This window comes from Xiphophorus maculatus, chromosome 22, assembly GCF_002775205.1.
Source record: "Xiphophorus maculatus strain JP 163 A chromosome 22, X_maculatus-5.0-male, whole genome shotgun sequence".
Lineage (NCBI taxonomy): Eukaryota > Metazoa > Chordata > Actinopteri > Cyprinodontiformes > Poeciliidae > Xiphophorus > Xiphophorus maculatus.
Window position 1 is genome coordinate 13,323,359 of NC_036464.1, and position 13,784 is coordinate 13,337,142.

Here is a 13,784-nt window from a genome sequence, read left to right on the forward strand (position 1 = left end):
TGTCTTTGAACACTGACAAGGGCAGCCTCAGTACTGTAGTGAGCATGGAGACCAGATTGAAAGACATCAAGAAGCTGTTTAATTGTTGAAAACAGCTTTTTAAATAACTTTGGTGATGAATGAAAGGTTGGAGATTGGCTTGTAATCCTGAAATGTGTCCAGGTTGTTTTTCTTTTAAATCAGTGGTTAACTCAAAACAACAGCAACTAATGTGAAATCAAAAACAACACCAAAACCTTAGTTTGGCTTTTTTTATTCAAATGTGTAGTTCATTTAAATGCATTACATACTCTGCCAAAAACAAGGAAGCTCAATTCCTTTTTTACTTTTAAAATTATTCCCTCCATACAATTTGATTTCAATTGTACATTTAAATAAAAAGAAACATTTTTCCCCCATTTATTCCATTTTTTTCAAACTTCTTTTAAAGTTTCATTATAAATTTTCACTTCAATAGAAGGTGTTAGCTTGGAGAAACGAACACAAAAATAATCATGATTCAGCAACCAAAATGTAAAAACAGTGTTGCAGATGCAGAGACATCAGTCGACTGAGGTAATTGTCAGCAGTTTCCTGGTGCAGACCTCCTGTTACCTCTTCAGATTCTGCTGAGCCTGCTTCAGTAAAGTGTCGAAGTCTAGTGCATGATATTTGCCTTTTGTAGGAAATGGGTCATACTCTCTGTTTGAATCTAAAAAGATAAAGGGAAATATATTACAAAGACAGCAAAATTATTCAGTTTTTATGTATTCATGTACAATTTTAAATTGAATGATTCACAGGAGCATCTCAATAAATTAACTACACATTTCAAAAAGTGAAACTTCTGCAGATTCGTAACACAGGCCGTTGAGCTATAAGTGTCTATTTCTGTTCCTTTAGATGATTATAGCTTACAGCTAAACTAAACCCAAAATTAAGTTCCTTAGAAAATCGGATTATTATTTAGGAACAGCTCAAGTCACAAAAGGTCCTTGCTGAAGAAGTTGTCTGCTCACTGGTCTGTATTCAAGCAATTAATGGAAAGTTCAGTGGAAGAAAAAAGTGTGAGAGAAAATTAAAATTTCTTCAAGAGTTTACAGGAGACTCACAGGGTTTTAACTGCAGCTGAAGTTGCTGCTTAAAGACCCATCAGATACAAACATGTCCAGGATATAAGATACAACTGTCACACTGTTCATCTTCAGCCAATGCTGAACCAGAGATAATGTAAGAAGAGTAATTAGGGCCAATGAGGTATAAATAAAATGGCCAGAGTGTTCCAATTTACTAATTCTAATTTAATGAGAGCCGACAGCTGCATTAACACTAAACTATACAAACCATGTTAAATATTCTGCAATCCATGACAGAAATTTTTCATAACACCACCGTAATCATGTGGGGGAACAGCAGAACCTCTGGCATGCTCACCTAAATCAGCATAGTTGGACTGACAGAACTGTCTCCTTCCACCAAAACAGAGGTCAAAGGGGAGCTCATCAGGTTTACGCAGCTTACTGCCATTTTCAATGGCTGTAAATGCATCCTTGGTGTTGTAGTAAGTTACAAACCCATAGTTATCCCTGGGAGAGATGACAACATTTCAGTAATTTATTTTTCAGTTTTAACACAAAAGTGTCCACATAAAGTTGTAGAAGACCTCTGTTGCTGACTGTAGCTTGCTTTTAAAAAGGCGACCTGGGGATGTTGCCAGGAGGCCCCAGTTATGAACAAGCTTGGATTTGCTGTTGCACTGTAGCTTGGCCAAGGAGGTCACAAGCAAGACCCACCAGGTTCAAAGACAGTGCGATCGATTAATATTAAACAGATTTACTCACCCATGTTCTCTAAAGTGCAGGGTACATTCCTCAATTTCTCCAAATAAAGTGAAACGCTCCCTGAGCTCTCTTTGGGTCATGCTTCCCCGAATTTTGCCGACATAAACAACCCGCCTCTCCTCCTGGGAAAAAAATAAATAAAAGCAGACCCAATTAGATTAGAAACAAGTTAAATATTTTAACTTTGGACATAAAATCTGCCATTTTACTCTGAACTTACAATGGCTTTCTCCTTGCGCCTCTTTGTCTCTTCCACATTTGTCTTCATACCAGTACAGTATCTAGACCTGTATGAGGGGCTGAAAGAGAAGATAAGTTATTTTAAAGTTACTGCAGCATTGAAAAAGTTACATGTCTACAAAAATAATGGTTAGTACCCAGAAAAGCAAGACTCAAGTACCTGTGCAACCCCCTGCTTCTACTCCATTGAGCTTGTCTTTGAGGGGAAGGAGATCGTGACGTAGAGCGGCTCCAGGACCCAGAGCGAGAGGAGGAATACGAGTATCTCCTCCTCCGTGGAGGGGACCGGGACAAAGAGGGAGAAGAACGAGAGGAGGATCGGGATGAGGAGCTCAGACTGCTGTCTGAGTTGCGGTGTCGATACCTACAGAACAAAAAGTAAGAAATGGTGTAAGAAAAATTGAAAGAACTTGTTAAAAATAACAATGGATCAACAAACCAAAAAACAAACCTTTTCTTTGCTGGAGATTTGGACGTAGACCGTGATCTAGAGGTGTAGGCGTCTGAGCAGCTGGACGTTGGGCTGGGGGAGCGGTAAAATCTTTTTTTTGACCGCCCACGAGTTCTTTCTTTGGGACTACTGCTGGGACTAGGGGTCCGAGAAGCAACGTATCGGCGGTAGGACCTCCCTGATGGCCTCATTCTGGGACTTGTGACACGTTCCTGCTGGGATGGAGAAAAATCAGAAGTCTCCATGATGGAGCATTGCTCCGACGCGTCTCTGTTCTTCTGGGCTTGAAAGGTTTGTGGACAATCTTGAGTTCTGGGTGAAATCACAAAATTTGTGACTTCCTGTGGAGATGCTGCCAATACTGGTGGAAGTGTTGGCGGTGGGCATGAAGGGTGTTGCCTGAGGGGCTTAATGGTGAAGACAGATTGCTGCTTAATGTTCCAGCGCTTGCCTGACTCGCCAGGTGAAACACTTTTGTTGGAGAGGCAATAGTCATGATCCCTGCATGCCAGATCCGGGGCCACGGGGGCAGCAGCGGGAGTGGCTTTACTACGGACCCTAACAGGGTGCAGAGGCTGGGCTTCTATCTGGATCACCTTGGAGGGGTTGGACTTGGGAGCTTCAGAGCTATTGGGCTTTCCCAGTAGAGCCGCAGGGGCCAGAGGTTTCCACATCTGGTTGGGAGAAGCGGTCTTGGGAGCCAAAGCTGAAGAAAAAAATAGAAAGGGTGAGCACCCAATGTTTGCCAATAAGCTCAGTGCTTTGACTGCTTTAGCTCGGACATTAAATGTGAAAGCAACGAATCGAAGGAAAGTTATTCTTTCATTTAAAGCAAAAGTTGAACACAGACTTAATTGTGTTTTGACTAAAGTACCTGCAGCATTGGAGAGGTCATTAGTTCTTTCACACTTAACAGCTTTCTCTGGAATCGATGCAGCTCTGCAAAGCAAACAGTGTGTTAGCACTTCGGTTAGCAGTGCTCCGATGGTCTTCAGGCCTAAGTTAGACATGAGGACCAACAAATGGGAGTTTTTGCGGTAGGTCTTGGCAAAAGGTGAATTTAGGTCATCTCCACACACTAGAACTGAGTAAATAATTCAGAGCAGCGTAAAGGGCTGTAGGGTAACTCACCTCGAGTTTCCTACAGCTGCTGCTCTACCAGAGACCTCCGGCACACATTTCTCCTCTTTTGCTAAAAGAATAGGGAACAGGGATATGAATGTGTCAGCAGATGGACATTATTGGGAAAGAAAATGCCAGAAAGAGACAGCAATATCATGCACTTGAAACGGTGTAAAATAGATTTAGATGATTTCAGATTTCATTATTTAACTAGTACTGACTAGGCATGTCCTGGCAACCATTATTAAGGGTTACTAAGAATTTTCAAAGTTGTGATGTAAAGACCACTGAAATGTTGCATCATCTGTGTTGGTATAGGAAGCTACGTCGACACCGTGGGAATCTCATACCGGCTCTGTCTAGCTCTGACTAGACTTGCTCCACGCACTGCGTAGCCTGACCAGTTGTTTCTAATCTGCTGCCTCTTGTGCATCCGCCCACACAAAGACAGCAGGGCGACAGTTAAATGGATCTGCAGACAAGGCAGAATTCCAGCAGCAGAGAACACAGGAGCCCCCTGCAGAACCAATCTCTCTTACATACAAATCCTCCTGTAAAGCTAAACCCTGTCACAAGCCCAATGTGTCGGACTGCCTTCTATTGGTCAAAATATAAGTAAACTCCCATCTAACATGAAATGACTCCTGTACGTGTTCAACTCCTGCCAACCAAACATAGTGCTGCCATTACTCGTCACCATTATGAAACTATGAAAAATGATCCTCTGGCTGCTTTTAGCTTGGTACTAAAGTAGAGCTGCGTGACCCACTGTGGTACTGAACATCACAACTTCACAGAAGATTTAATGCATGGTAAGTAGAACTTTAAAAGGTGAAAAAAGAAAGAGTGGGTGCAGATGGTAGCAAATCAAAAGTGGTTACCTTGAGTCTCCTCAAACTGCTCTAGTAAGCTCGTCAGATCAGCAGCTTCAATGCCTTTAAAGACACAAAAGTTACACTCATAACTACAATGTGTGTACCAGAGCAACATTGACTGAACTTTCAAACATATATGCATGGCTCACAGTTACAATAGAGAAAAGAGAAGCCTACTGATGCACCAAAAAGCTGGCTGTAAAATGGAACTGGCTGATTTTTAGCTTAACATGTTGACTAGAGACGCAAAAATCTTCTTGAGTTTCTGCAGGTTTCACTGATTCAAATGAGACTTTTTAAGACCGTGTTAAGACCTTTATGAAAATAAATAAACACCTACATCTCCACAGAAATGTACAAACTTCCTCCAGCCAACTGGCGATAAATTCGTACTTACCTATGATAGACGCAATAAAGCTAGCTAGCTAGTAAGGACGCATTAGCAGATGGTTTATCAGTAGCCTCAACCATATCAAATTACATAAGGCAATGAAGATGTCTTAGTACAAACCAAACTTTCCTGACAGAAAACTCATAAAAAAAAAATAAAAAATACAGAAATATACGAGATTAAATAGTCCTCTCAAGACAAAGTTTAAGCCCTTTGGGAATGAGGTAGCAAAGGTTAATTTACTTTAATTTAAGACATTTTCAGACCTTAATTTTAGATACATGAGTTTAAACTTTTTTAAGGATGTGCAGATACTCTGGAATTACCCATTGTAGAAATCTTCCCCAGCAAATACACACATATTGATTATTTTGTATTGCTAGCTGTGCTAATCGCTAATGAAACAGAGTTTCAACATGTTTAAAATGTTAATAAATTTTCCCTTCTGTTATTAATATAAATAATCAACGGCAGGAAGAATAGAGAAAAAATATTTTTAAAGCTGTAGGATTCCAAATTTTTCTGTTGGCAAGTCAAATAGCTAAAATGTTTATTGGTGCATCACTAATAAAATATTCTGGAATGTTCTCTATGAAGCATCCAAACTCACCTATTTCACTAGTGAATGATTCGATCAGCTCTTGGGTGTTGCTCTTAACTCTTTGTGGTTTCACGGCTGTAGTAGATCCTTGTTTAGATTCAACCAGAGCAGAATGGTTTTTGTGATAATGGGGATTCACAGAGACGGCAGCACAGAGTTGGACACTTTGTTCTTTGGTTGTGGGTTTGGACGACTTTCTGTCGAATGTGAGTGGGCCACCTAATGAGGTAGAAACGGTGATCCCAGGCATATCCTGGGAAGCATCTGTGGGTTTGTGTACATCTGTAGTGATTTCTGGGCAGACCTTAGTGTCCTGTACAGACTTTGGATTAATGGACTCGGTTTCACCTTTTCTTCCTGAATCAGAAGGGGAACACCTCCCATCTGCTGAAGACACAACTTGGACTAAAGGCTTTAAAGAAGCAGGAGGAGCAAAGCTCTGAGGCACATGAGGCTCTGTAGGCTTGGCAGGTGCAGCTGGAGTTTTTGCTGAATCAGGGGGAACTTGGGGATTTTGGAGCAGTTTGGAAGGCTCCTGTGTTTGCTGGGGCTTTGAAACAGGAACAGCGGGTGAGGCTTTGGTGGATGAAGAAATCATGTAGGCTGGCGGCTGCAGCAGAGCCTCTGGGGTGGGGGGTGCACAGGGTCCCTTCGGCCGCCAGGCAGGTTTGACCTCCTCCACTTCTTTCCTTGCTGCCAGAGGGTTTGCACGTCTGGGATCCCTGGGGTTGGGGTCAGGAAGGTGGGGCAAAGGGAGTAGCTCCTTGGGAAGCTCTGGAAGGCTGGGCCACCTGGTGACGCTCTTGTCCTGTTTCTCTACCGGAGCCGGCTTTTTTTGCTGCCGGAGTCGCCTGTACTCCTCCAGGCTGAGCGGCTTGGGTTTGGCCTCTGGGACTGTGGGGGTAATGCTGACAGGAGGGGAGATCTCGAGAACTGCAGCAGCTGCAGGGGCCTCTGCCTCTGAAGATATCAGAGGGAGGGAAATGGAGGAAGCAGATGATGAACTTTCTTTTTCTTCTGGGGGAGTGGCTGACTGTTTTGGTGTTTTGCTGAGCTGCTGGGAGCTCACAGCTGCAGCTGAACATGTCAGCCGACTTTCCTCTGGAGCAAGGGTTGCGCTCCATTCAGGCAGCAGAGGTGAGACGAGTTTCTTGTTTGTTTCAGGAGCCTTAGCTACAGTGGTGTTTTCCTTTTCCGTTTTGATTTGTTTTATTCCTTCAGGTTTTAGAAGCGACTCAGGTGGGGAAGAGGCAGAAGAAACCTTTTGGTTTTTGTGCACTTTTTCTTTACCGGACCCTTTCTGAGGCTTTTTGGGGGGATCCGCTATCACCCTTCTGACTGTGCCACTCCTGAGGACCCTTCCTTCTACAAGTTCAGACTGCTGCTTCTCATTACATTTCTTTTTCCTTCTTGCTGGGCTTGTTGTTTTTCTCTCCTTTTTCCTCTTAACTTCATTGCTCACATCTAAACGTACTATTGGCGTATCGCCAGGAGCGATTTCAAAGGTTTTCCTAACAGGGACATCATCTTCATCGTCGACTACTATATGCTCTGAACCGTCGGCCAGCTCGTCTTCTGCTGTTTCTGGTTTGATCTCGTTTTCTGGGAGCGGCTGATGAAGAGGATAAGACAGATCCATTTTCGGGATGGTAAAGATAGGTTCTCCGTTTTCACTTTGATCCACAACCTCAAGCACTATTCCCCCTTCAGGCAACATCTGCTCTCCTTCTTCATTCTCTACAGATATGGACATGCAGTATGTGTGCATGTGCCGGACCAAATCTCCCAGGCTAACTGAGAGACCATCTTGACCCTCCTGCTCCAAGAGGATAGGGAGCGGCAACGGCAGACCTTCCCAACCTGGAGGGTCTGGAGAAGACTCTAGCCTGTCTGGGCTCTGAGTGAAGGAGCCGTCCTCCTCTTCCTCCCCATCACTTCTCTGGACACAGCCCCCTTGCATCCTGGACAGGCTCTGGGCACCAAGAAGGAAAACATCCAGTCAAACCTCTCCATCCGTCTGCTGGAGTACTTTATAAAGGGTTTTTATGAGTGAATACTTTACCTTTCCTCCTGATAATGGTCTGGAGCTACAGAGCAAGTCTTTCTGAGGTGAATGAGACAGGCAGAGCATTCTCCTGAGCTGGAGACAGAGCATAATGATATTTACGTTTGGACTCATACTTATGCTCCCACTACTAGAACATTTCCAAGAAACATGGCAGTTGGCTAGGTTCGTTTTTTTTTACAGCAGGAAGTAGAATCAAATTAAATCAACAGGAGGGAACTCTACCACAGGTCTACTCTGAAACACAGATGGAGGTTTGTAATGTGTAACTGATCAAAAATAACGTTCTGCCTTTTTTCATTTCCCAGTTTAGACTCCTTCAAAGTTTATATTTCAGTTAACTTTAAATTTCACAACAGGAGTATTTGGTATCTTTACTTTAACATTTATACCCCACCACCCACATTTAATATCCTTGTTTTACAATGGTTATGATCAATGTTAGTGAAACAAATCAGTCAAGAATGGAAGTATCACTAAATGAACAACATAAACTTAAAATTTTCAGCAGTAAGTACAGGAGCAAAGGACGGGTTCTTACTCTAGCAAATCTTTCAATGGATAGAAAACAATCATCTATAAATGCTTATGTTTCATATAATGCATATTTTGTAACATCTCGCAAGCTGCAAGTATAACAAATATGTTAATAAGGCAAACCTCTTCCAACTTTGGAGGGATTGCAGTTCTGTTGCAGTGTAACCAACATGAAATTAGTAAATTATGTTTGCAGACGACTAGGTTGTAATCCTGACCAGAGCTGTCTCCTTTTACTTCTAATCGTGTTCACAAAAAGGTCTGCATGGACAAAACACCTTTGTTTATTACAGTTTTCCACATGTTTTCATGGAGTTTTGATTTGAATTACATAAGTCATTATGTGAAATCTGTGTGACAAAGTCAATTGGGTGTAGGTTTTGTGCTGAAAATTACTGTTTTTTATTTTCATAACTGATGTGTTACAGTAACACATTTCCAATAATCTAGAGTGACTTTGCTTAGATTTTAAACTGCAGCTACTATGAAACAATTAGTCTGATTTTATAAGGGGATTTGTTATATATATATTACACACTGAATACTTTGTTCTGGGTAACAATTCCTCTCTGCAGACCACTAAAGCTGAAGTACTGAACTAGTTTGAATGTTGTGTTTGCATGCAATGCCAAGCATTCCTGTTGTACAGCTGGAAATGAATTCTCAAGTGATGGAAGACTTTTCTTCCCTCATCCCTTAGTTTCAATAAATATTAGCTGTACCCCTGAGTGGAAACACACTCAACTGTCAACCAGGACAAAACAGAAGATTTATGGATACTATATTCTAAACATGTGTACCGTATTCTGCCTCTAGAGAGAGAGGTATTCCCTTTCACTCTGTGTTTCATGTTCAAAGACAAAAGTGATTTTGAGCACTCACCGGAGAGTGTTCCCGGCCCTTGGACAGCATGTCTGAGTCAGGCAGCGTGTCAAACGGTGACAGGTTCTCATCGTCTACGTTGTCGAGTATCTCAGTCAAAGCTGTCAGCAGCGTGGCCTCACTCTCTTCATCGAGATCTTTAGCCTGGGTTAAAGTTATTTAATCTGTTTATTCAGAGCTTTAAAAATAAAAGCCTCAAATGTTTTGTGGTTTTTTTTAAGATGCAAAGGTAAAATCTATCTTGCCTCTAACGTTGGCATGTCCTCGAAGATGGAAAGGATAGAGGGGTCGACGCAGCTTTGGAGGCTTTCCCTGGAGCTGAGCCCTGCAGGCTGGACAGAGACAAAACGATAAGCGCTCCAGTTTTTATGGTGGCAAACAACGAAATGGCAAATCATGTCATTAGCTTATAAATATACATCAAGTCATCTGTAGCAACCGTATTTGTTTTTGAGATTTAAAGATCCTTTAATGAGATACCAGAAAAAGTCCCAGAGTGATTTTTTTAGCAGGGGACTTTTCTCTCCCCCCCACCTGTTGCTGCACACTGCAGGTGAGTGGGCTGGAGAAAAAGAAGACTGTTACATTTTTACCAGGACAGACAAATTCAGGTGGGGTGAAAAGATTGAACTGTGGAGCTGTTAAACCAAAGGAGCCCCACCCAGGAGACTGATTTTAAAACTGTTGAGCAGTTTATTATTCAGCTAATAAACCAGCTAAAATCAGCTTGTTAGACCCAATACTCTGCTAACTGCTAACTAGCAAAAAGGCAGAGTGTTTTGTCTTAACCAGGATTTTTTTTCCTTCTTCTGATTTAAATAAAAAAGCAATAAAAAAAATGTTTTAAACAGAACTACTTGCAGCAAGACAATCTCAAATTAAAATGCTACAAGACTTATCACATTCCTTTAATTGCATGGCTTACTAAATTGTCTTAAACAGGTATCTGTGTCATTTTACTTCTCCATTGCAGCAAGTTAATTACTACACTTTAAAATGCACAAAAAGTACATGATGTTAATAATTTTTTCTTTGGCATATCTGGAAAAAAAAACACCCTTTCATTTTAAGCCAATGGACCCTTTTCACAGTGACGTCAGACAATGGCCGCCATAACTCAAAACTGGGTATCTTTACTTCCGGTGTGATTTTGCCTTGGGAACCAAGCTGAAAACTTCCCGCATTCTCATAATCTTAAGGATATAATAAAAGGTAAGTTTAATAATAACAGCATTTAAGTGTTAGATAGCTGTTACTAATCATTGTAAATTCACCATTCTCTATCTGTGTATAAAATAAACAGCCTCCGATCGGAGAGTAAGCCACCTAGCAGCAGCTTTAGCCACATTTAGGAAAAATATACTCTCTGTCAGCGCTGTAACGTTTAGAGGTTCACTTTCTGTGTTTTATAAAACAGTGTTTATGTGCTAGATAACCGTTATAAGTCATTGTCAATTTACCATTCTCCAACTGTATTCAAAGGAACCAGCCTCTGATCATGAGTAAACCAGCTAGCAGCAGCTTTAGCCACAGTTAGGAAACATATACACCGCCGCCTGTCAGTGATGTAACGTTAGAGGTTCATTTTCTGTATTAATGGAAAATAAAAACAAGACAAAAGCCACAAATAACAGTTGGGCTTGACGATATTTCTGTTTTTCCAGCAACAAAATGCGCATCTCCATGCACTGTTCATGTTTCTGTCACTGCTAACTGTCACAGAGTCTCTCCCAAAGACGCAAAGAAGGAATAAAAATAAATACACAAGAAAATATTAATGTGCAATGATTTGGATAAATAACTTTAATCTGATTACTGGATTTGAAATACGAACTCGTTAGATTATTCGTTACCGAAAAAGTGGTCCGATTAAAGGCATTACAAAGCAGCGGCGGCACCGGACATCTCTGCTTATAACAAACAAATCCCTATTTTATGGGATGAGTGGCAACTCCAGTCTATAATTTAATAATCTGATCAAGATTAGAGCCTAAAACGTTATAGTTCAAAAACAGTAAAAAGTTCTGGTTAAGGAACAGTTATGTCACGTAGTTAGCTAGCTAACAAAATTCACTAATGCTAAGCTAACGGTTACGCAAAACAAAAATACCTACCTTCATAGTCAAACAGGTATTGTTCGGTGAAGAATTTGTAGCCTTTGTCTAATTTAGATTTTTTTGTCAGAGAGAACTGGTTTGCAAATCGTGATATATCTTCAAATCTTATTTTAGGCAAATGTTTTAGAGACTGTGTAAACTCCATGCTCCGGTGATCTGTCTGATCAACATATGCTGTCAGATTTATACATCTCTCTCTCTCTCTATATATATATATATATATATATATATATATATATATATATATATATATATATATGAAATAGACAACTTTATCATTACTTACTATGTACACCGGAACTAAGGATACACAGCTTCGAGCCAAAACGGAAGTTGTGTGACGTCATGTGAAAAGGGTCTATTAGCCCCCTACACTGACTGACCCACGTGTTTCTATCTACAGCGCAGACATGTTTGAGCCTTCCCACTTTCCGTCCACAGGAAGGCTGCACTACCCACGTGTTGCACTACAACAAACCATAGCAGGGCCCTCCATCTCGCCATTATTATCCTTTTAAATCTGTAAAGCAAAGTGTGTGATTATAACCCCTTATTCATAGAAGAGTTACTCCACAAGGTGTCACTACGCTTAATTTATACTCCTAGACAATGTGCGTGGAGAACAGAATGCGAAGATAACCCTCCCTCCTGCGCATGTGTGAATAAACACATGTGGCTTTATGTCCACAAGCGTGTTTGAATGAAAACCGGTATGGCTGCTTCAGTCCCAGTGCTGGTAACGATTTGCGACTGTACTGGTTACAGTCATAAAGTAAACGGACTTATTCCACATTGCTGCAATGCGCTGCTGTCTAAATCACTCAGGATAGTAATTGGATTCAGTAAACAAATTCAACTTAGAACCACTTTAAAGCTTACATTATGACGAAAACGTGAGTTGAGCTGGACTGCCTTTTTTTAATCATCACCACGTGAGAATTAGCATGGACATGGAGAGAAAATGCGTTCAATAAGCTTCATAATAAACATCTCACAGCAACTAAACCATGTGTAATCATCCAAAACGAGCATTTAATAATATCACACAGCTGTCACCATGTATTATTTAGATGTTGTTATTATTATTATGAGTTAAGAACCCGGCTATCACTAGCAGAGTAGCCCAGTAACGCTTTCTCGTTCAGACAGAAACCAGAACAGCAAAAAGTTCCTTCTGGTCTAATTCTGCAATAAAAAAAATACAACACATTGGTATCGCTCTGTTATTAAAAAACACGTAAAAAATATTGTTTGGTGTAGTAATACCACTCATTCATCCACGTGTCACTTTCCCACGCCAGCTTATACAGTCAACGCAACAAGCCAGCTCTACAAAGACACAGAAAACTCCAATCACAGATATCAGCCGGTGGGGAAAAAACGAGTACAAGTTGTTCCTCACCTCGCCTAGTGTTTCCAATGGGAATAAATCCAAATTGCACGCTAATAAAGCCTCCTCGCCTGTTCCCCACCGCGCCGCCATCTTGCATGCCCACTCCCTGCCGGGGCCTGGTTTGAGAATGAAAACGTAGTGAATCAGAGGAGGAACAAGCTGTAAGCCGGTAGGAGACACGTGGTTCAGCAATCCCGGCAAAATGACGCAGAATGACGCCGAGGGTCAAATGTCGCGTGATGACGTTTTCTGTTTGTTTGTAGTTCTCTTTCCTGGTTCGCCTACAAACCTGATTGTACGGCTTCCTGAGCAACCAACATTTTACTAAATACTAAAATAAAACATTTTTTTCCTATAGTTTATTATGACTACCCGCTGGGAAACGGAGAATCATGCAAAAACAAAATTGCTATTGAGCTTACCAAACATCAAGCAGGAATAAAAAAAAAGATGTCATTTTGGAAAAAAAAAAAAAATCTCAAATTAAGATTTGAGAGAACACAACAGGATTGACAGAGCGAGCGGTAGAAAATAAAAAAATAATTGCACTTTTAGGGAATTTAACAAAAGGGAAAAATAATACAAAAATGTAAAAATTCTGTCATTATCATGAGATTTTTTTTACATTGTGGTTTTACTTTAAAATAATAATATTTTGAGATTGTGGTTTTCCATAGAACATCATGCACCTTCTGATGGAGTTTACATGATATCAGAGATAAATTATTTACTCTCAGGATTAGTGTTAAATTCATACTTGGCTTTCATTGAAAATAGCAATGATTCACTTTCTGCCCCATTCAAACCTGAATTCAAAATTGTAAATTAAAGAAAAAAATCCTGTGCAAGACAGTACTCATCTACAGGCCCCTAAATATGTATTGTTCTGGGAGATTTAGGGTGAAAATATTTTCAGTCAACCAAGAAGAATCTGATAATGAGAGAGGTGTCTCTCAGATGACAAACCAATGTAACGAAAAATCAGTTTGGTGAAATGCATTGTAATAATAATTGCTTGTAATAACATTTGCTTGTAATAATAACTGGTATGTTGAAATTTAATAATAACTTTCTCAATAATCAGTCGATAATTAATTAGCATCAACCAAGCTCATTTTACATTTTACTGCTCTAAGCAGCTTTTTGCAAGTCTCCTCTGGTATTTTAAGGATTTCTCTCAGGTGAAGTCTTTGAGTTTCTAAGGCCTCTTGCCATCACAATAATCTTTCTAGCCTCTTGCAGTATTTAATAACTCTTTCCACATTCTCCAACAGTGTTCTCATCATTTGG

At 40.6% G+C, this 13,784-nt stretch overlaps 1 protein-coding gene and 1 non-coding gene across 2 annotated transcripts; both read right to left on the reverse strand.

Annotated features, from left to right (window-relative positions):
* Positions 1 to 237: 237 nt before the first annotated feature.
* Positions 238 to 12,674, reverse strand: pprc1 (peroxisome proliferator-activated receptor gamma, coactivator-related 1). The gene is made up of 14 exons (XM_023327274.1): positions 12,504 to 12,674; positions 9,230 to 9,316; positions 8,985 to 9,128; positions 7,563 to 7,640; positions 5,510 to 7,472; positions 4,515 to 4,568; positions 3,643 to 3,703; positions 3,386 to 3,450; positions 2,512 to 3,217; positions 2,221 to 2,424; positions 2,041 to 2,119; positions 1,821 to 1,942; positions 1,414 to 1,565; positions 238 to 691 (listed from the first exon to the last, which is right to left on the reverse strand). The coding sequence occupies exons 1-14, from the start codon at positions 12,582 to 12,584 to the stop codon at positions 591 to 593; spliced, it is 3,897 nt and encodes a 1,298-aa protein (XP_023183042.1). The 5' UTR covers positions 12,585 to 12,674; the 3' UTR covers positions 238 to 590.
* Positions 1,653 to 1,792, reverse strand: LOC111606803. The gene has a single exon (XR_002752248.1). It is a non-coding gene; the product is annotated as a small nucleolar RNA SNORA50 (small nucleolar RNA).
* Positions 12,675 to 13,784: the final 1,110 nt, after the last annotated feature.

Excerpts from the sequence above, each read along its gene's own strand:
- pprc1 (XM_023327274.1), bottom strand. The coding sequence starts at position 12,584 with ATGGCGGCGCGGTGGGGAACAGGCGAGGAGGCTTTATTAGCGTGCAAT. Across the intron at positions 4,569-5,509 it reads ATCATTCACTAGTGAAATAG|GCATTGAAGCTGCTGATCTG; the intron begins GTGAGTTTGGAT and ends GTGTCTTTAAAG. Across the intron at positions 3,218-3,385 it reads TGACCTCTCCAATGCTGCAG|CTTTGGCTCCCAAGACCGCT; the intron begins GTACTTTAGTCA and ends TTTTTTCTTCAG.